Raw genomic sequence first — 22943 nt, forward strand, 5'->3', positions numbered from 1 at the left:
ACTTGGGCCCAGTTCAAGTTCTGCATGGAGCTACCTGTATCTGGAGGCACATACAAGCTAGCCTGGCTGGCAGAATGCTCTCAGGGCCCCATCCCTTAAGAGGGCCCTGATTTGGTTTGCAGGTCGCTGAGGCGACATGCAAGCTGCTGAAGATTGTAATTTCTTCCCACCTCCATTTATTAACAAGTTACCGCTTCACCTCCACCTTTACTGGAATTAGTAACACGTTCACAAAGATTAAATGAAAAAACTTATTTAACCTTTAAACTCATAAATAAACCATAAACTCATTTAACTCATTTAAACTCATAAACGCATTTTCCAGGGCTTTAGGATCTGTCCTCAGGACTGCTCACCTGTGCCCGGCGAGCTGATCATTGGGTTCCTTCATACCAGCTGGTTGGGCTTCCTCACAACATGGTGGCCTAGTTCTAAGTGCAGGTTCTGACCTACCGCTCTGCACTGCACAGGGGAAGAAATGAGCTTGGAGACTGTTCCTCAGTTGTTTCTCAGTGTTTTTTCTGCTTCATACCCTGTGCTGAACTGAGATGGGAAAGGGCCTGAACCCCTCTCAGATTCTAGGTCTTCCTTCAACACTGGCCTCAGCCCAGATTCCTGAAGACGGCAGCAGGAGGGCACCAACGCCAATGTATAGGAAACATTTTTATTTCAAAAAGTATCGAAGGCATCCCAAAAACTTAAGACAGGACACTGGACATGTAAGCCTACAGAATAGACTGCAGCAAATACACAAACCTTCCCCTGTGCTGTGACTGATGGAGAAAGGAAAGGGGAGCCTTCATTCTACGAGTCTCTGGGGGTAATAAATATAGAAAACCTCATAGAAAGGCATTAAATACTTGTTACTGGATTTTCATAATTTACCTCAGCAGATAAAAGTTCTGTACAGGTCATGTGTGAACCCCATCCCCAGCACTGGCTCCAAGGTTGGTGCAGACACCAGTGAGTGGTAGTGACAGTGCAGCCCAGAATCTGGGCCAGAGACAAGGCTGAGGGACACCCAGAGGGGTCCACAGGCTGGAGGGTGCTGTTGTGGGGGGTTCCTGGTAGTAGACACACGGGCAGAGAAGGATGCACACTCCAGCCTATCCCTTCTGCACAGGCCCCTACGGGATGGGCTGTCATGATGGTGAAACCAGACTCTCAAGACTTCCCCATGTGTCTGACACAACCTGGCCCAGTGCACACCTGTGCTTCTGAGCCGTTACAGGCTCATGGCCCTGCCCTGCAATGTGATGGGAGGCAAACCCACAGGGCATGGACGCCCTCTGTGGCCTCAGCAGACCTCCACAAAGCTGGGTGGCAGCCACAGGCTGGGGGACAGAGGAACACACTTGGGGATCCACTGGGCCAGCTATCCAAAGACAGCGCTGCCCACTTCGTCTCACGTGGTGCCACCTGCTGTGCATGGCACAGAACAGAGCACAGGCAGACCAGAGCTGCTCAGCAGCCCTGCGAGGTGCCCGAAATGGCCAAAAGGTCTTTAGGTGATAGTGCAGACTGTTCTGCTTCAAGCAAGAACTCGCCTGTACTGGTTAGAGCTCTGGCAATGGCACTGCAGAGATCTGAAAACAAGACCAAACCCTCCTGACCCTCCCTAAGCTTCCCACCTCCTCAAAACATCCAACTTCAAGCATCTGAAACTTGGAGCACACCGAGGTTACCCTCATCCAGGGCTTCCTTCGAAGAAGGCTCCTTTACTCCGAGACCAGTGCAGGTCTTACAGTTTCAACCCTGCACTTCACACACTGCGCATTGTTGGCTTCTCCACTGGCCTGTGGATGGGGGTAGAGCCAGCATTTGCCATGTCTACACCCTCCAGGACCAGAAAGAAAACTCAAGATTAAGCTCATACTCTACCTTCAGTCTCCCAGCCCTGTAGACAGCTCTAGGAAACCCAGCCTTGTAAGATCCCGGCAGTGGTTAAGATGCTAGGCAGGCAGACGCTCCTCTGCCCGGGAAGCTGGCTTCAGGACATGCAGCACTGGATGTGGAGGATGGGGCTTCTCTCAGCCACTGATCCGCCTGACTCACTCTCACAGGTGGGAGCATGCAGGCCCAGGTGATGGCAGTGCGACATACGCTGCCTGAAGAGCTGGTGTCACAGGTGGGAGCTGACCTCTAGGAGCCAGAGCCACATGGCCCTGGGGAAGCAGCTCTTCCTTGACCAAGGGAGAGGCCTTCACAAACGGCTTTGGCTCCAGCTGTGACGCAGGCGGGGATGGCACAGAAATCTTGCAGATGGATGCTGGGGCTTACACAGCACCCCGGAGCCTGTGTTGCACCTGGTCATCTCAGCAGTACGGGGCACAAAGGACGGGGCCCTTGCCCCATGGGCTGGGTCCCTTACATCAAGGCCCTCCCTTGGCCAGGCTGGGGCTAGTGCAGCTGGTCAGGGTTGTGCAGTGGCCGGTGTCGGCCTGCGTCCACGTCCTGGCTGCCCCCATCCAGCTCGAAGCCACGTCCACCCACGGGCGTCTGTGGCATGAACTGGCGGAAGATGCTGACGCTGCCGTGCCAGAAGGTGGGCTCCGGCAGCCGCCCCACGACACTCCAGGCCCGGGACTCTGGGTCGTAGGCCTCTACCACGTCCGAGAGTTCAAAAGTGTTGTCGTATCCCCCAGAAACGTAGAGTTTCCCTCCCAGGACGGCCAGGCTGCCCCCGACGTGCACCTGTGGGCAAGAGGGAGGCCAGTCTGGATCAGCAGCTGGGGCCAGCACCACTCCCCACCACCCCATTCTTGTCTCCTAAGGTGTAGGGAGGCTGAGCCCTCTTCAGGGGTGGCCTGCTCACTTCCTAGACACTCCAACCTCCAAGGAAATGTGACCAGGACAGGCCCATGCACTTCTTGCACACAACTAGGTAGAAGGGCTCTGGGGGGGGTGAGAGGGGTCACAGGCCTGCCTGGGCCAGCAAGGGGTCCTTCCCACAGTAGAAGCTGTACCCAGTGCTCCTGCAGGGACTGTCCATCTCACTGAGGCTCCTATGGGACAATGGAGAGCTGGGACGTGGTGCTGGCGCTTGCACTGTCCAGCAGGCAGTAAGCGCACACATACTCCACCGAGCTCCCCGCAGGACAGTGGAGCAGTGTGGGCGCCCAATAAAGATATTTATTTATTTTATGCTGGTCCTAGGGCTTGAACTCAGGACCCAGGCTCTGTCCCTGAGCACTTTTTGCTCTAGGCTAGCACTCTACCAAGCCACAGCACCACTTCTGGCTTTTTCTGAGATTAATTGGAAGTAAGAGTTTCACAGGGAAGTGGCGCTGTGGCTCAAGTGGTAGAGCGCTCGCCTTGAGCTGAAGAACTAAGGGAGAGCATCCAACGCCCCAAGACCAACAAAACAAACAAACAAGAGTTTCATGGACTTTCCTGCCTGGGCTGGCTTTGAACCTTGGTTTTTTTTTTTTTTTTTTGGTCCGGTTGTGGGTCCTAAACTCGGCCTGGGCACTGCCCCTCAGCTCTTCAGCTCAAGGCTAGCACTCTACCACTTGAGCCACAGCGCCACTCCCGGCTTTTTCTGCTTCTGTGGTGCTGAGGAATGGAACCCAGGGCCTCAGGCATACAAGGCAAGCGTTCTACCACTGAGCCACCTTCCCAGCCTGGCTTTGAACCTTGATCCTCAGATCTCAGCCTCCTGAGTAGCTGGGATTATATGAGCCATCAGGCTAGGAGTTCCTATCAGATATAGTTGAGGTCACTCAGTCCCTATAGATTTCCAGTCCAAGCTCATCACCTCCAGCCACACTAAGCTGCTGATGGCCCACAAACATGCAGGGCACACGTGCTGTAAGTACTTTGCACTTGCTGTCCCTCTGAAACACCTCCAGGTAACTGTCTTTCTGTTTGCCCACTTCAGGGCTTGAATCAAGGCGCATGCTCTTGCTTGGCTTGCTTGTTCACTGCTGGCACTCTACCATTTGAGCTATGCCTCCAGTTAGACTTTTTTGCATAGGCTAGCTTTGAGCCATGGTTCTCAGATCTTAGCCTCCTGAGCAGCAAGATTTCAGGCCTCTGGCACCTGGCTGTAATTATGTCTTGCTCTTCTCCCCTCCTTCTGCCCTGTGGTACATAGTTGGTGCTCAATAAATAAAGAACAAATGTAGGGCTGGGAAGGTGGCTCAGTGGTAGAGCGCTTGACTCGCATGCATGAGGCCCTGGGTTCGACTCCTCAGCACCACAGAACCCGAAAAAGCTGGAAGTGGCACTGTGGCTCAAGTGGTAGAGAGCTAGCCTTGAACTGAAGAGCTGAGGGAAAGCGCCCAGACCCAGAGTTCAAGCCCCATGACCTACAAAAAGAAAAAAAAAAAAGAACAAATGTATGTAGGCCTGAAGTCTTACTGAGCGCTGGGTTTCACTCAGTCTCTCTAGCACAAGCTGGAGAGGGCTCACGGCCCGCCCCTCCCCCCACAGCCTCTCCCCAGCCCTCATCATGTGGATACTCTGACACTCTGGTTGTGAAACTAGGAGCAACCTGTGCTTACTACATTGGTCCAGCTGTCAATTTACCTGATTCATAGACGGGATCTTGTCCCATTCGTTCTTCGTGGGGTTATACACATCCACCTCGGCAGAATCATCCCTGAGGAAGGGAGGAGGGGGAGGACATTCTGGTGAGAGTGAGTAATTACCTTGGTATGAGGAGAGTCTAATCTTGTGGTAACCTGGAGATTTTTTTTTTTTTGTCAGATGTGGGGCTTGAACTCTGGGCCTGGGCGCTGTCCCTCAGCTCTTCAGCTCAAGGCGAGCGCTCTACCACTTGAGCTACAGCTCCATTTCCAGTTTTCTAGTGGTTTACTGGAGATAGGAGTCTTACAGTCTTTCCTGCCCGGGCTGGCTTCAAACTGCCATCCTCAGATCTCAGCCTCCTGAGTAGCTAGGATTACAGGTGTGAACCATTGGTACCCAGCCTGGAGATTTTTTTGGTCAGTCATGGGGCTTGAACTCTGGGCACTGTCCCTTGGCTTTTCAGCTCAAGGTTAGCACTCTACCACTTTGAGCCACAGCACCACTTCCAGTTTTCTGGTGGTTAATTGGAGACAAAAGAGTTTCTGCCTTGCTGGGAAGGTGGCTCAGTGGTAGAGTGCTTGCCTTGCAAGTATGAGGCCCTAGGTTCGATTCCTCAGCACCACATAAGCAGAAAAAAACGGAAGTGGCACTGTGGTTCAAGTGGTAGAGCGCTAGCCTTGAGCTGAAGAGCTGAGGGACAGCGCCCAGGCCCAAAGTTCAGGCTCACGACTAAAAAAAAAAAAAAAAACAAAAAACAGTTCCTGCCTTGACTGGCTGGCTTTGAACCTCGTTCGACCCTCAGATCGCAGCTTCCTGAGTAGTTAGGATTTCAGGCATGAGCCACCGGTGCCTGGCTGAGATTTATTTTTGCTTTTGAAAACAAGGTCTTATTTAGCCCAGGCTGGCCTGGAACTTGTGTGATCCCTCTGCTTCAGCCTCTTTAATCCAAGAAACGAAAGGTATGTGCCAACAACCCTGGCTGCATAGAGCTTTTTGATATCATGTGGCAGCTCCCCTGCTATATGGAACCCCTCGGGGCTTAGGGGCAATTCCAGCCTTGAGGGTCACAGCCTTGGGTGCTTATAGCCCCTTGGTGAATCCCACTATCTGGTACAAGGGCATGATTGTTTCTTCAGGTCTGAGAGGTACTGCATGCATTTCCACCCTGGGTTTTTCCTCCTCTGCATTTCAACTGTAAGCCACTCTATTATGAAAGGCTTTGTGGCTGGCCAGGCCAAGCCTCCCGCCCTCTTGGTCACCGACCACTCCTAGCCACCTCTCTTTAAGTCACTATGTGAACCTGGTGCCAACTGCTCATGCCTGTAATCCTAGCTACTCAGGAAGCTGAGATCTGAGGGTCATAGGTCAAAGCCAGCCTGGGCAGGAAAGTCCAGGACTCTTACCTCAACCACCAGAAAACCAGATGTAGAACAGCTGAGGCTCGAAGTGGTAGAGTGCTAGCTTTGAGAAAAAGAGCTCAGGTACAGCACCCAGGGCTTGAGTTCAAGTCCCACAACCAACAACAAAAAAAAAGTCACTGTGTATCTTAACCTTGCCCTGTTCACTTCTGGGTCCTCAGAAAACAGCAATGTAAATGTAATAAGAGAAATGAAGAGAGAAGAAAAGCCTCCTATCCTGGTGTTACCAGTGGGACACCTTGCCCACCCCCAGTGTCACAGTGATCAAGATCAGGGCCAGCAAGAGGACCGACAGCAAATACCTGAGGCTCTGCGGACCACAAGGTGTCCACAGCCAGAACTGAGACACCGTCATGCAAAACCAGTCACAGCTAGTTCCTAAGCAAGAGGACAGACAGGCTGTGTTGCAGATGCATAGGTGCTTGGATGTCATAATTTGTGATGTATTGCTCTGGTCTCTAATCCCTCCCTGTGAGCCCTTATGACAGTCATTAAACATGGGGACCCGTAGCCTGTTCACATCACTCATGCCCTTTCTCATCCAAAGAAAGAGCAAGAGCCCCAGCAGGAAGGGGCAGGGTAGCTGCATTCCATCCAGGAGCCACCTTTTCTCAGGACCAAGATGGAACCCAGGGCAACAGTCTCTTTCACTAATTATTGATGACAGTTGAGGGGCCGTGGCACTGGCTGCCTCCCCAGGGGACAAGTCCCTAAGAAGAACTGTCCAGACAGGTGTCATTCCAGGCAGGTGACATGGCGCATGAAGAGTCTATGAACAGGATGTGGCTTCAAGGTAGAGTGCTTGCTGAGCCTGCATGAAGCCCTGGGTTCCATTCCTTAGCAACACAGCTACAGAAAAAGCCAGAAGTGGCACTGTGGCTAGAGTGCTAGCCTTGAGCTAAAGAAGCTCAGGGACAATGCCCAGGCCGAGTTCAAGCCCCAGACTGGCAAAAAAAAAAAAGACTCCATGAACAGACAGGCTCTGCCCAGGGTCTTAGATCTTTCCTGGACTCTGCGCCATTTCCTCAGATTTTCCTTTTCCACAGATTCCTGTGGACTGGGAGGGGCTGAAGCTGCCTCCTCCCATCTCTCTAGGTAACCAAAGCAAACAGCCCGCAGGGAGGTGCCCAGTGCTTCCACCGGAGGCTTAGCAATTATACCGCAAGGAGGGACAGGAGGTTCCGGGAGCAGAGCAGCCCTTGGACACATTTTGCTCGGGGACCACAGGTCAGGAAGGACGTTCTCAAGGTACTGGGCCTGCAGCCACTGCTGAGGGGCTGAAGTTGTATTTATAGTCACGCCACCTCCTCCTTCAAGACACCTGGGGGAGGGGTGCCGGGGAGAGCCAGCCAGGTGGTTTTATAACTGACCACAGCTGGCTGAGGTTCCAGGCTTTCACTTTCAGCCACTTGTGTGACCCCTCTGATCCTTTCCCTGCCCACTTTGAGGAGGAACTGCCTGTTTTGGGGGGTTCGGAAAGGTCAGTGCTGCTCAGGCAAGCAAGACAGTTTGTGGGGCCCACACCAAAAGGGGGTAGAAGAAGCTGTGATTGACTTTGTGTACTCGTACTGAGGCGTGAACCCAAGAGCCTAGGCACTCACTATCCCGTTGCTTTTCACTCTTCCTCTTGAGCCAGAGCTGCAATTCAAGCTTTTGGTGGTTAATTGGAGATGAGAGTCTCATCACTGACTTTCCTGCTTAGACTGGCTTTGAGCGGCCATCCTCAGATTTCGCCTTCTGAATAGCTAAGTTTACAGGCATGAGCCACTGGCATCAGGTTTTTTTTTTTGCTTGTCCTGGGGCTTGAACTCAGAGCCTGGGCACTGCCCCTGAGCTTCTTTAGCTCAAGGCTAGCACTCTACCACTTGAGCCACAATGCCACTTCCAGCTTTTTCTGTGTATGTAGAGCTGAGGAATGGAACCCAGGGCTTCATGCATGCTCGGCAAGCGCTCTACCACTGAGCCACATTCCCAGCCCACTCCTTTTTTATTAATGCTATTCTGGGGCTTAAGCTCAGGGCCTGGTTGCTCAGAGCTAGCCTTCTACCACTTGATCCACAGTGGAACTTAACGCTCACCCCTTCCTTCCTTGGCCCCATAGTTTCAGCCAGGCATAGGCTGGGGAGGGAAATAGCAGACACAAGAACATGGGCATCAGGACTGGCAAAAAAAAAAATTAAAAAAACAAAAGATGGGCATGCCGGGCACTGGTGGCTCACACCTGTAATCCTAGCTACTCAGGAGGCTGAGATCTGAGGATCGTGGTTCAAAGCCAGCCTGGGCAGGAAAAGTCCATGAAACTCTTATCTCCAATAAACCACCAGAAAACTGGAAGTGGTGCTGTAGCTCAAAAGTGGTAGAGTGCTCTCCTTGAGCTGAAGAGCTGAGGAACAGCACTCAGGCCCAGAGTTCAAGCCCCACGACCGACGACAACAACAACAAAAACAGAGCATGGGCATTTCCAGAGGAGCTGTGGGCACTCTCCTGCGTTTCCACTCACTCGCCAGTGAGGAGATGCTGTGACCAGACAGGGCTTCAGGCCCAGTGGAGGAGACGCATGCACCTGCTGGGCCTGAAGAGAGGCCTCTTCTGACAGCCTACCAGTGACTGTGGGGTGGCTTGATGAAGAAAACCTGGAGGGCTGCAGAAGCTGGTCTGAGAAAAGGAGTGGAACAATTCCCTGGAGTCAAGAGATCCAGCTTCTCTGACCCTGTTTCCTATCTCTGAAATGGGGAGACGGAGGCTGGCAGCCTCGACTCAGGGCCTGCTAAGCAAAGCTGCGTATGCAGCACATGGGCACATATGGGCACATGGACACTCACCTGACGAAGTACATAAGTCCATTCAGAGTCACAGTCTTGGGTGCGAAGGACCAGGGTGGGAGCTGGCCACAGTCCACCAGCGACCACAGGTCAGTGTCTGGGTGGTAGCACTGCATCACCATGGTCTCCTTGCCGGCCAGTGAGCCAATGGCATAGAGCCGGCCGCGGCAGGCGGTGGTGGAGCAGTTGTCCATGGGGTAGGTCATGGGCTGCAGAGCCTCCCAGGCGTCAGCAGTGTGGTCGTAGCGTTCTGTGCTGTCGGCGGCCACCACGTATAGCAGCCCGTCCAGCACGGAGGAGCTGTGGTATTCCCGGGCCTTCAGCATGGGCGCAACCTCTGTCCACTCGTTCACACTGGAGTTGTACCTCCACACGCAGTCATAGAGCCGGGAGCCATCGGACCCACCTGCCAGGACAAACAGCAGGCAGATGGGTCAGTCTGCTGGGGTGAGTCACCCAGCTGCGCCTCCCTGAACACCTGTGAGGGCCTCTGGCTCGAGAGGAACTGTCCTCAGCAGGTGTCACCCAACACCTGTCCTGGTTCCCAAGGCCCAGGCCAGAAAACCCATCTTGAGACTGAGGCAATATGTATGCCAACCACTGCCAACCACCACCAACTCTGCTGCCATCAAACCAAGGCCCTGGGGCACAAGTCTGAACTAACACATAGTCTCAGGAACCCAGAATACTGTCAAACACCTGGACAGTACCACAGCATTCCATCTCAGGGTCAGTTCTCCTGGGCAGTGGTGAAGCACTGGACTTGTCTATCAAATTCTAAGCTTCTTGTGCATTTGCTACCCAAGACTATACCAGGATAGGGGCTGGGAAGGTGGCTCAGTGGTAGAGCGCTTGCCTTGCATGCCAGAGCCCCTGGGTTCGATTCCTCAGCACCACATAAGCAAAAAGAAAAAAGCCAGAAGTGGCACTATGGCTCAAGTGGTAGAGCGCTAGCCTTGAGCTGAAGAGCTGAGGGACAGTGCCCAGGCCCAGAGTTCAGGCCCCGCAACCGGACCCCTCCCCCCAAAAAAAAGACTATACCAGGACAAGATGAGAGGAATCCAGGCTGTGACGTACTTAGCAGGAGTTGTTTTAAGGAGGCAGGGGGAAGATAGAGTAAAGGGGTGAAGTTGATCAGGTAGCATACAAGCAGAGAGGCCTAACAAAAATCACGTTACCAGGCACCTCTTTGGTTCTAGTTTTGACTCTGGCAGGTTCAAGGGGTATGTTTCTTTTTTCTTTTCGTTTTTTGTGTGCTGGTAGTAGGCTTGAAATCAAGGTATCTTGCTCTTAGCTTTTTTGCTCAAGGCTAGCAGTCTGTCACTTGAGGCATACCTCCACTTCTTGCTGACTACTTGGAGAAAAATAGTTGCTGGGATTTTCTGACTACTTGGAGAAAAATAGTTTCTGGAATTTTCTGCTGGCTTGAAACTTTGATCCTCAGATCTTGGCTTCGGGATTACAGCAATGAGACATGGTGTTTCATTCAAAAAACACTAAGCTGTTCTTATGCTGTATTCTTCTACATTTTGGGGAGAGTTCTGGGATATGAACTCAGAGACTTTGCTCTACTGCTTGAGCCCGCCCCACTCCCCAACCATTGCTTTAGTTGATTTTTTAGGTAGTCTCAAGATTTTGACCAGGAAAAGCCTAAGATTAAAACCCTGCTGGGATCACAATATCCTCCCCTCTCTAGTAGTTCCCACAAAACAGATTAAAGGCCAGTACCACAAACCTGCCTGAACTCTCAGTGCCAATAAAAGGGAAGGAAAAACAATGCTGTTTTCATCATAAGTAAAATTAAACCAGATCCACTAAGGACAGGAGACCTCGGCCTCCAACCTGAAAGAACTCCGGGAATCCTGGCGGCCTCCCCCCTGGTGTCTTTCCCTGGCACCATGGGGCTGAGCAGACATTCTGTCTGTTTCACAGCCCTGAGCTGAGCTTTGGGAGGAGAAGACAAAGAGCTTACAGAACAGATCTGGTCCCATTCCTTCCCTGGGGAGCGGCTGCAGAGGCGGCTCAATGGGGCTTCCTGGGCCCCTGGAAATTCCCTACCCGCAGCTGAATGGAATGACATGGCCACCTGCCTAAAACCCAAAGGATTAGATGCTCAGCTGTGACATTTGTGCCAGGACGCTGGGAAGGCCAGGCAGGACTGGCCAGTTCTGGGAGGGAGTTCTCAGCTCAGAACCACCAGCCAGTCCTCAGAAGAGAGGGAGTGGGAGAGAGGGATGGAAGCTGAGGGCTGAAGGCAGGGCTGCAGGTGGGGGGTAGTGGAGGCTGTCCTTGGCAGGCAGGGGGGGCCCTCTTCATCAGCTAGCTGGGGAACCGACCCAGTGGGCTTTCTGTGACCCAGGCCCAGCTGGCTGTAGTGCCTTTCTGCCTGATGGGGCCGGCGCCAGCCCCAGTCGGTTCTTCCCTTATATAGCAGTCAGAGCACGCCCCTGCCCGCCCCACCCGGGCTGCAGCCTCCCTCGGGCAGGAACAGGGTTCCATCCACGGTGAAAACTGTGGGAGAAGCCCGGCTGCGGGGCAGGCCGGGCCCGCCCACCATGACTCGGCAGTGTTTTGGGGTTTGGGCCAAGTAACTGGAAGAAAATCTCTTTAACATGTGACCGTGTTTACAGTCGCGGCCTCAGCCTAACCACCACGTGACCCACGGCGCCCAGCCCGGCCCAGGTGCCACCCTCAAGGAACCTTGTCACACCGGTGACACTCAGCCCACTGAGTCAGCCCCGCGATCCCCAGGCTCGGCGGGGCGGGGCGGGGGGGGGGGGGAGGCCGCCTCGCCCGGCGTCGGTCGGCCTCTGACTTGTCCCCGCGTGGCTCGGGGAGAGAAAGAAAGCTCCCATTGTGCGTGCGGGTGACCGCCCCGACCGCGAGGCACCGCAGGGGCCGGGCGCTGGCGCGGGCGCGCGGACCCACAAGCAGCCACTTGTCCCCGCGCGCACAAGGGGCCCTTCTTGTGGGCGGAAAGTGACCGCAGGCGGGAGAGAGCTCGGGAGGGTGACCCTGTCCACTACACAAAAAAGGGCGCTGGCCACCTGACTCTCGGGACGGCGCCGCCGCCGCACGCCGCCTTTAGAGCAGGAAACCTTGATTTTCTCCAAAAAAGAAAACAAACACAGTAACCGCAGGAACAGACACGCAGCGGCTACGCTGCGAGTCCAGCCGGACCCCGGCGCGGCCCTCGGGTTCCGTGGGTGTCGCCTGCCGAGCCCGGGTGAGCGCCCGGGAGAGCCGGGGACCCGGGGACCCCGCCGCACCCACCTGTCACGTAGATGTCGTTGCCCAGCGCCACGATGCTGTAGCCCCCGCCCAGGTGTTCGGGGAACTCGGCCAGGTAGCGCCACTGGCCCGTCTGCGGGTTGTAGCAGTCGACGGTGACCAGCTCGTCGCAGTTCTGGTCGCAGCCGCCGACCAGGACGAGGATCTCGGCGAGGCCGGTGGAGGGGCGCGGGCGCATGCGGGGGCAGGGCCCGCGGTCGTGGCGGTCGAAGCGCGCGGCCTGGAAGTCGCGGGCCTCGCGCAGCAGGCGCAGGCAGGGCGGGCAGCGCGCCACCAGCGGCTCGGCCTCGACGTGCGCCAGCAGGTAGAAGCGGCGCACGAAGGGCAGGCGCACGGCCTCCAGCAGCTGCGGCCAGTGCGCGGCGCGGCGCGGCGGGTCGGCGCGCACCCAGCGCAGCGCCAGCTGGTAGGCCGCCTCCTCCTTGGGCACGCACAGCCCGTCGTCGCGCAGGTAGCGCAGCAGGCGCGCCAGCGGCAGCCGCTCCAGCTGCTCGGCGCCCAGCTCGCCCACGTGGCGCAGGATGAAGCGCTGCGCCGCGCTGGCCAGCCCCGCGCAGCTGAAGGCCTCGGCGAAGTCCTGCATGTCTAGGCAGTTGGCCAGGTCGAGCTGCTGCTGCAGGAAGGCGCCGCACGCCTCCTTCACGGCCGGGAACTGCAGCAGGTCGGCGGCGCGCAGCAGCGGCTCGGCGTTGTCGCCGCTCACCGCCACGCGGCCGGTGTAGCTGAAGTCCAGCAGCAGCTGCAGCATGTCGGGCGGCACGCCGTGCAGGCGCACCCGCTCCGCGCGGCTCTCGCGCAGCTGCCCGGCGAACATGGCGCGGAAGTAGGGGCTCGCGGCCGCCAGCACGGCGCGGTGGGCCGGGAAGTCGCGCCCGCCCGCCGCCTCCAGGGTCACGTCCAGGAACTTGCGCTCGGCGCGGAGCTGGCTCAGGCCGCGCAGCAGGCTCAGGGCGTGCGCGGGGTCCGAAAACGGAAGCACGGCCAGGGGCGCCGGCCGCTCCATGGCGCTGCCGGGGGAGACGCGGCGGCGCGCCGGGCTCCGCCGCTATAAATACGGCCTGGCGCCGCGGCCCGGGGGGGCGGGGCCGGGGCGGCGACGCCCACTTAACCCCTGCGGGCCCGGCCGGCCGCCTGGCGGAGCTCCGCGCGCCCGCCCCCCCGGGCCTCCCGACTGAGTCACCGCCGCCCGCGCCCGCTCCCTCCCCGCCCTTCTGGGGATTCCTGCCGCTTCCGTCGTGACGCCGAGCCGGGCTCGGCGGGTGACGAGCCGTGGGTTCCGGGCCTCCGGGATCTGCCCCGCCACCCACCCCGCCCGGCTGCGGAGCCGAATCCGGTGCCAGCCTCTCGCGCCGGTCGCTCGTCCCCACCCTGAGGCGCCCCCCGCGAGCCCCGGGCGTCCCGGGGCCCTGGCTTTTCCGTGGAGTTTCACTACGTCCCCAGGGTGGTTGCCTAACCCCGTCGAGGGGCAGGTTTAGGCCGAGCAGCGGGGCGGGGCCGAGTGCGGAGCGTCCCGCAGACGTTTTTCCGGGGCGCGAGTGTGGGTAGACGGGTCCGGGTGTGGGGCACGCTCCGCGGCGGGGCCCCGGGGACCCCGCTTCACCGGGGCCCCCGCTCCACAGCACACGGGAGCTTTCTGAGTCACCGGCCGCCCGGGCCGGGCTCCTCGGGCTGCAAAGACGGGTCAAGGTCAGCGGGGGGCCGGGCCGCCGAGGCCCCACCGTCCGCGCGGCGAGGGGCGTCTCCGTGTTTTAGTTCCCTTGGTCTCTGGCATCGCTTTGAAAAACTACGGGGAGGTCGCTCTCCGGAGAAACCCGACTGCACCCCAAGAAAACCTGGGGGGTTCCCGCCTGCCCCCCCCCGCCGCGGGGCCACGCTCCCGCGGAGGGCGCCCACCCACGGTGGCCGGGCCCCGGAGCCGGCCAGCGCTGCTGGGGGGGCGCGGGCTCGGCTCGGGAGGAGACAGACATCTTGTCTCCTTCCGTTCTGATGACCCGCGGCCTCCCTCCGCTATCCCGATCTTGAGAATGCCCGGGTCCACACCTCCGGGGCAGCCCGGGAGGGAGGCTCGGCGGCTCGGCGAGCCGGCCCGCGGGGACCGGCGGCTGCCCATGCCCATAGAAGGCCTGCGCGCTGCCGGGGGCCGGCGCCGGGCGTTCCCGAGCGGGCCAGCCCCCGCCAGCGCGCTCCACCGGGGACGGCGCGGTGTGCGGGAGGGGTGGGGGGAAAGCGGCCCGTTTCCGTTGGGCCAGCCTCGTCACCTTGCGCAGTCCAGAGCAAGTCGGTAATGCTCCTTTCTTTTTAAAATCCTAAAATTAAATGCACCGGGCGCTGGTGCTTTACACCAGTCATCTGAGTGACTCAGGCTGAGATCTGAGGAGGGAGGTTCAAAGCCAGAAACTCATCGCCAATTAAGCACCAAAGGTAGAGCTGTGGCTCCAGTGAAAGAGCCTGGCTCTGGGTTCAAGCCCCAAGATCAGCAAAAAATATACATCTAAAATTGATCTTTAATTATAACTTGGATTTGCTTTGAAGATAGGTGGCATTGCACAAATTATATTACTCTATAATTTCTGTGTGTGTGTGCTGGGGCATGAACTCAGAGCCTCAGGCTCTTGCCCTCACAGATGGCCTTCACCCCTCTACCTTTACTACCATCTTTTTGTTGGTTAATTGGAGATAAGTGTGTGGGGTGGGGAGAGGGGTGGTCTCACAGGACTTTTCTCCTCTGGGCTAGCTTCAAACCATGACCTTTAGAACTCAGTCTCCTGAGTAGTTTGGATTATAGGTGTGAGCTACCAATGTCCTGAAATGTTTGTTTTTACAAAAAAAAATATTGTTCATTTTAACTGGTCACGTTAATGCAGGTCATACTTGGCTGGAACTGAAAAATGCTAGAGATGTATGTTACATTAATGGAAAAATTAGTTTTGTACTGTAAAAATCTTAAGCAACTGATCTACAGTAATAAAAATATGGCATATTTACTTTCACAAATTTGTCATTAAAATGTAACTATAAAATGGGAGAGTTGAGTGTGTTTTCTTTTTTTTTGGGTCTGGTCGTGGGGCCTGAACTCTGGGCCTGGGTGCTGTCCCTCAGCTCTTCAGCTCAAGGCTAGTGCTCTACCACTTGAGCCACAGTGCCACTTCTGGCTTTTTTTTCTGCTTATGTGGTGCTGAGGAATTGAACCCAGGGTCTCAGGCATGCAAGGCAAGCGCTCTACCACTAAGCTACCTTCCCAGCCCTGTGTTTTTTTTTTCTAACATCAGAGCTTTTATTGAATGTTTATCAACTTACATAGCCTTGGAGAATAATGCTGTAAATACTTACTGAAATGGAAAGATACTCAGTGAATATCCAGATTGCTCAGTGTGACCCCATTTGTTAAATGTGTTCATTTGCCTAGAAAAGAATTGTGGGCTTATTTTCCCAGGGTACTTAGGTTTGTATCTACTGCTTTTGCTTGCATTTTCTTTCTTGTTTGTATGTATGTGTACATGTGCATATGTGTGTGTGCATGTGTATGAGCATGCACACCAAGTGGGTCCTGGGGCTTGAATTCAGGGCCTGCACACTGTACCTGAGCTTTATTTGCTTAAGGTTATTGCTCTATCACTTCAGCCACAACTCCATTTTAAAGTAGTTTATTGGAGAGAAGAGTCTCGTGGACTTTGCTGCCCAGGCTGGCTTTGAACAGTGATCCTCAGATCTCAGCCCCAAGTTTTTTTTTTTTTTTTTTTTTATCATAATACATATATAAGCCAGGTGACAGTGGCTCAGGCCTGTAATCCTAGCTACTCAGGAGGCTGAGATCTGAGTTCGGGAAGGAAAGCCTGTGACTCTTATCTCCAATAAACCACCAGAAAACCAGAAGTGGCACTGTGGCCCAAGTGGAAGAGCTGAGGGATAGCACCCAGGCCCAGAGTTCAAACCACCGCCCCCCCCAATATATATATATATATATATTTTTTTTTTCAGTCATAGGGTTTGTTCCTGAGCTCTTTTGTTCAAAGATAGAACTCTATGGGCTGGGACTGTGGGTTAGTGGTAGAGTGCTTGCCTAGCATGCATGTAGCCATGGGTTGGATTCCTCAGTACCACATACACAGAAAAAGTCGAAGTGGTGCTGTGGCTCAAGTGATAAGAGTGCTAGCCTAGGGGTTGGGAAGGTGGCTCAGTGGTAGAGCGCTTGCCTTGCATGCCTGAGGCCCTAGGTTTGGTTCCTCAGCACCATGTAAGTAAAAAGAAAAAAGCTGGAAGTGGCAATGTGGCTCAAGTGGTAGAGCAGTAGCCTTGGGCTGAAGAGCAGAGGGACAGCACCCAGGCCCAGAGTTCAGGCCCCACGACTGGACCCAAAAAAAAAAAAAAAAAGTGCTAGCCTAGAGCAAAAGAAGCTCAGGGACAGTGCCCAGACCCTGAGGTCTAACCCTAGGACTGGCCAAAAAACAAAAAACAAAGGATAACACCTTACCACTTTGAGCAATAGCTCCACTTCTGGTTTTCTATTGGTTAATTGTAGATAAGAGTCTGGTCCCGTGCCAGTGGCTCACACCTGTAATCCTAGCTACTCAAGAGGCTGAGATCAGAGGACTGCAAAGCCAGCCCAGGCAGGAAACTCCGGGAAACTCTTATCTCCAATAAACCAGAAAACCAGAAGTGGCAGTGTAGCTCAAGTGGGAGAGCGCTAGCCTTGAGCTGAAGAGCTGAGGGACAGCGCTCAGGCCAAGAGTTCAAGCCCCATGACCAACAACAACAACAACAACAAAAAGAGTCTCATAGATTTTCCTGCCCAGGCTGTCTTTGAACCGCAATCCTCAGATCTCAGCCTTTGAGTAGCTAGGATTACAGGCAGCATGAGCCACCAGCACTCAGCTTTATATACGTACACTGTATATAACATACATATACATGTATATATAAGGTATGCACACACACTATACACACACACACACACACACACACACACACATATATAATATGTATATATCTTTTTTTTTCTGAGATGGGGACTTGAATTCCATATCTGACTTTCACTCACTGGCTGATGTTCTTGTCATCTAAGCCATGCTTCCAACATTTTATTACATTTTTTTTGTCAGTTGTGGGCTTGAACTCTGGGCCTGGGCACTGTCCCCCAGCTCTTCAGCTCAAGACTAGCACTCTACAACTCAAGCCACAGTGCCACTTCCAGTTGTCTCCTGGAGTTTCCAGCCTGGGCTGGCTTTGAACTGTCATCCTCAGATCTCAGCCTCCTGAGTAGCTAGGATTACGGGTATGAGTCACCGGTGCCCAACTTACTACATTTTTGAACATTAACAATGTAGAATGCTTACTCTGTGATTTTCAACAAAAACATAATATACTTAAGCCAGCCACCAGTGGCTCATGCCAAAAATCCTACCTACTCAGAAGAATGAGATCTGAGGATTGTGGTTCAAAGCTGGCTGGGCAGAAAAGTACTTGAGACTTGTTTGTTGTTGTTGTTGTTGGTTGTGGTGCCTGAACTCTGTCCCTCAGCTCTTCAGCTCAAGACTAGTAGTGCTCTACCTTTTGGGCCATAGCACTACTTCTGGCTTTTTCTGTTTATGTAGTGCTGAGGAATCATGCATGCAAGTCAAGCACTCTTCCACTGAGCCAACTTCCCAGCCCCTTGAGACTTTTATCTACAATTGACCACCAGAAAACCAGAAGTGGAGCTGTGGCTCCAAGTTAACCTTGAGCAAAAGAGCTCAGGGTCAGCATCCAGGCCAAGCCCACCGCAACCAGCCAAAGGGAAACACACACACACACACACACACACACACACACACACACACACACACACACACACACACACACACACACACACACACACACACACACACACACACACACGGTATACTTAAAGTCCTGTGGATTTCACTATGAAAAGTTTGCCCAAGCTCAGGGTCAGCATCCAGGCCAAGCCCACCGCAACCAGCCAAAGGGAAACACACACACACACACACACACACACACACACACACACACACACGGTATACTTAAAGTCCTGTGGATTTCACTATGAAAAGTTTGCCCAAGCGCACACAAACACACACACACATACACACACACACACACACACACACACACACACACACACACAGTACACTAAAGTCCTGTGGATTTCACTATGAAAAGTTTGCCCAAGAAGGAGGGTGTACCTGGGGCCTATGGCTCATGCCATCAGATAGAGGCTATAAATTTGATCACTAGAGAGGCTGAGAGGCTGAAATCTGAGGATCAAATCCACCAGAGTCAGCTGGGCCTCAGTGGCTCATTCTTCACAGTACTCAGGAGTCTGAGTTCTGAGAATTCTTGTTCTAAGCCAGCCCCAGCAGGAAAGTCCAAGTCTGTGATACTCTCTTCAATTAACCAGCAAGAAGCTGGAAGTGGAGGCATGGCTCAAGAGGGAGAGCACCAGTCTTTTCATTTTTGTCAGTCACAGGGCTTGAACTCTGGGTCTCAGCATTGTCCCTCAGCTCTTCAGCTCAAGGCAAGTGCTCTACTACTTGAGCCACATCACTTCTGGTTTTCTGGTGGTTATTTGGAGATAAGAATCTCATGAAACTAGGCGCCGGTGGCTCACGCCTGTAATCCTAGCTACTCAGGAGGCTGAGATCTGAGGATCGTGGTTCAAAGCCAGCCTGGACAGGAAAGTCTGTGAGACTCTTATCTCCAATAAATCACTAGAAAACCAGAAGTGGTGCTGTGGCTCAAGTGGTAGAGTGCTTGCCTTGTGCTGAAGAGTGCAGGGACAGCGCCCAGGCCCAGAGTTCAAGCCCCATGACCGACCAAAAAAAAAAAAGTCTCATGGGCTTTCCTGGCTTTGAACTGTGATCCTCAGATCTCAGCCTCCTGAGTAGCTAGGATTACAGGTATGACCCACTGGTGCCCAGCAAGCACCAGTCTTTTTTTTTTTTTTTGGGGGGGGGTCTGGTTGTGGGGCCTGAACTTTGGGCCTGGGCGCTGTCCCTCAGCTCTTCAAGGCTAGTGCTCTACAACTCAAGCCACAGCACCACTTCAGGCTTTTTTCTTTTTGCTTATGTGGTGCTGAAGAATGGAACCCAGGGCCTTAGGCATGCAAGGCAAGCGCTCACCACTGACCCACCTTCCCAGCCCCAAGCACCAGTCTTGAGGGAAAGAAATGAGAGGCCCTGGGTTCAAGTTCCACTATCAGTACCCAGAACAAAAAAGATGTGTACATGTGCTTAAACGGTGAACGATAATGATTTGTGGGCTAGACATGAATGGCTTGTGTATTGAACAAGAAATACAAGGTCCGGGCTGGGAAGGTGGCTCAGTGGTAGAGTGCTTTGCCTTGCATACAGGAGGCCCTGGGTTCAATTCCTCAGCACCATGTAAGCAATAAAAGCTGGAAGTGGCACTGTGACTCAAGTGGTAGAGCACTAGCCTTAAGCTGAAGAGCTGAGGGACATCGCCCAGGCCCAGAATTCAGGCCACAAGACCAAAAAAAAACAAAAAAACAAAAAAAAACACCAAAACAGGGCTGGGAAAGTGGCTCAGTGGTAGAGTGCTTGCCTTGCATGCATGAGGCCCTGGGTTCGATTCCTCAGCACCACATAAGCCAAAAGAAAAAAGCCAGAAGTGGCCCTGTGGCTCAAGTGGTAGAGCGCTAGCCTGGAGCTGAGGAGCTGAGGGACAGTGGCCAGGCCCAGAGTTCAGGCCCCACGACCAGACCCCTGCCCCCCAAAAACACACACACACACACACACACACACAAACACACACACACACACACAAGTTCCAAATGAAATTCAGATGTAGCTCAATATTAAGAGTGCTTGCTTAGCATGGCTCTATGTTCAATATAAAAAAATAAAAGCTTGTTATTGATATCAGGACCTAACAGGCAAGATCTGAAACCCCATGTATAGGGTCAGTCAGGAAAGGAATGTGGCAAGAATAGAAAGGTCCAGATTTAGACCTATCAGCTGTGTTTGGAATTCTGATTAAGCAACCAACCCAGCACATTGTCTAGCTCTTCTAAGTTAAAAACTGGGATATGAAAACTATTCACTGCATGGGCTGGGAATGTGGGTTAGTGGTAGAGTGCTTGCCTAGCATGCATGAAGCCCTGGGTTGGATTCCTAAGTACCACATACACAAAAAAGCTGGAAGTGGTGCTGTGGCTCAATTGGAAGAGTGCTAGCCTTGAGCAAAAGATCAGGGACAGTGCCCAGGTCCAGGTTTCAAGCCCTAGGATTTACTAAACCAAACCATTATTCTCTGCAGTGTGAAATCACTGTTGTTGTGAAACTATACTAGAATTATAAGCACTCCAGATTGTGTGTGTGTATATGGGAGATGAGTACTGGGACTTGAACTCAGGTCTTTGTGCTCTCCCTTAGCTTTTTCTGTCAAGGCAAGCACTCTACCACTTGAGCCCAAACCTTCGCTTAACAATCTCACATACTTTTTTTTTTTTTTGCTGGGGCTGGCTTCAAACCTCCATCCTCAGATCTCAGACCCTTGAATAGCTAAGATTACAGGCATGTGATACTGGAGCCTGGCTTGACATATGCATAATCTTTTAAAGAAGTTTTTCAGTGTTCTCAATCAGTTAACTGCATTTATATGTGTTGCAAGGTGATGTAGGTAAAAGCATTGTCTCTGATGGCTATTACCTTTATATTGTTAGTATGGATGTTAGTGTCTTCTGTACTTGGCAGTTTATGTATATTCTCCTGTATGTAAATAGTTGACATTACAGTCTATAAATTATGAATCTCATATTGTTGTCACACAGGTATTCTACATGTTAGGAACAGTGAGATATTGAGAATTTCACTCGCATATGCTCTCCTCCCCCCCATCTACAAATGGGATAGAGGAGAGCAGAAGTAATTCATGAGAATACATCAATTTTAGCTAGTAAGAAGATGAAAGATCAGAAAGTTATTCTGGGAAAAATAAACCTTTTGTAAAATTCATATTCAAGAGCCAGCTTTAATGGGGAAGCAGAAAGCTTCCTTCTTGAGCGTTCCCCCAAGTGAAGGTGGTGGAGTTAGTATAGGAAAGTGAAGCTATATTTGGTAACTCAGTTAAAATAACTACATTCTCAAGTTACTTACTAGGAAACCATGGTATTCTGAGTATTTTTAACTTGTCACAACCTGTGCTCATGCTGGCTTCTAACCCGCCTTTCCTAAGCAATTACAATCATCTGAGAATTTGCACTCAAGCAGCAGGTATAATTTCTTTTTTTTTTTTTTAAAGCAGAAAAGAATCATAGAGGGGCTGGGAAGGTGGCTCAGTGGCTGAGCGCTTGCCTTGCATGCATGAGGCCCTGGGTTCAATTCCTCAGAACCACATAAGCAAAAAGAAAAAAGCTGGAAGTGGCACTGTGGCTCAAATGGTAGAGTGCTAGCCTTGAGCTGAAGAGCTGAGGGACAGCGCCTAGGCCCAGAGTCAGGCCCCATGACCAGACCCCCCCCACCCAAAAAAAAAAAAAAGAATCATAGACTCCAAGGATCTAGGTATATAGTGGTTGATGGTAATGCTTTTAAACCACTCAAGGGATTCTACATTTGCCCTATCCTTAAGCCCACCTTGGCAATAAATTTATTTACAACTTCTCTGTCACTCAAAGAAAATCAGCTGTGCCTGGTCAGTCAGTGAGTTTGGGTCAGTTATAGTGTTATGGTTGTCTTTTGCTGGAGATAGGTAATAGACAATTAATACTCAAATTTCTCCCAAAGGGCTAAATTTCTTTTTTTCTTTTTTCTGGTAGGGTTGGTACTGTGTTTGCTAGGCGGGTGCTCTGCCATCTGACTCACGGCTCCAGCTTGAAGGACTAAATTTCTAAGAGAGTTTGAGAAGCAAAAGGAAGAAAGAAAATGAAAAGCTCCCTTTTCACCAATGGAGCTCCTGGGTGAGACAGCATCCAACACAGTACCGGTGGGGCGTGTGTTTGTATTATGAATTGTTCACTGATATACATGAAATATGTATTGAATATTTGAAGGAATGAACACTTAGGTCTGCGATTGTCCTTCTTTACAGAGATGAGTGGTTCTATATTGGCCCCTGAAGTCTATACTGTTTTGCCAACAAGAGAAATTACTCTCAGCAAGTGCTTTAACTCTTGAACTTTGAGAGTCAGTTTTATTTTTGCTGGCACTGGGGCTTGAACTCAGGGCCTGGCTGGCCTGATCATGGTTGGTACCCCACTGCTTGATCACATCTTCAGTCAGGCATTTTGTTGTTTAATTGCAGACTGAGTCACTGACTTTTTTGTCTGTGTTGGCGAGGAGCCTTGGTCTGCCAGATCTCAGCCTCAGGATTACAGGCTCGTGCTACTGGCATCTGATTTGTACATCTTGGGACCAAACCTAGGGCCTCCCGAATTCTAATTCTGCACTACCACTGCTTTACACCCTCAGGCTCGATCTGAACGTGTGAGAAAGAGTTAAAGTTTGCTAAGCGAACGATTTACCTTAGGGAAAATCAAGTGTTTAAAAAAAAAATCCCATCTGTGTAAAGTTAGGAGAGTTTCGGTTTGTACCTTTAAACGGTCAAAAGGATCCTCTACGCCTACGTTCTTTCCTATTGTTTTTGGGTTTTAGAGACAGGCTCCACCTTTGCATCCCAGGCTGGCCGCCAGGCCGAGGCCGGGGTCGGCCCCTCCTCTTGCCCTCCTAGGGTCACCACGCCCCGGTGAAGCCCTTTTGTATTCAGGAGAGTGGCTGCTGGGCTAACACTGGCTAACTCGGGGACTTTTCGCTTGGGCCACAGCAGTCAGATACCATTCCCAATCTGAGGCTCCATCTTTGCCCAAAACAATTCTGGAAGCAGCTGGTAATGAAGTCCCACGGGCGACCCCCGCTTTATCGCCTGTGAT

General features: G+C 52.8%; 1 protein-coding gene across 1 annotated transcript; it reads right to left on the reverse strand.

The window, feature by feature from the left end:
- Positions 1 to 650: 650 nt before the first annotated feature.
- Klhl21 (kelch like family member 21) lies at positions 651 to 13064 on the reverse strand. Its single transcript, XM_070037248.1, has 4 exons — positions 12044 to 13064; positions 8771 to 9176; positions 4531 to 4603; positions 651 to 2694 (listed from the first exon to the last, which is right to left on the reverse strand). The coding sequence occupies exons 1-4, from the start codon at positions 13062 to 13064 to the stop codon at positions 2401 to 2403; spliced, it is 1794 nt and encodes a 597-aa protein (XP_069893349.1). The 3' UTR covers positions 651 to 2400.
- Positions 13065 to 22943: the final 9879 nt, after the last annotated feature.

Source organism: Dipodomys merriami, unplaced genomic scaffold, assembly GCF_024711535.1.
Source record: "Dipodomys merriami isolate MVZ:Mamm:240054 unplaced genomic scaffold, mDipMer1.0.p SCAF_28, whole genome shotgun sequence".
Classification (NCBI taxonomy): Eukaryota; Metazoa; Chordata; class Mammalia; order Rodentia; family Heteromyidae; genus Dipodomys; species Dipodomys merriami.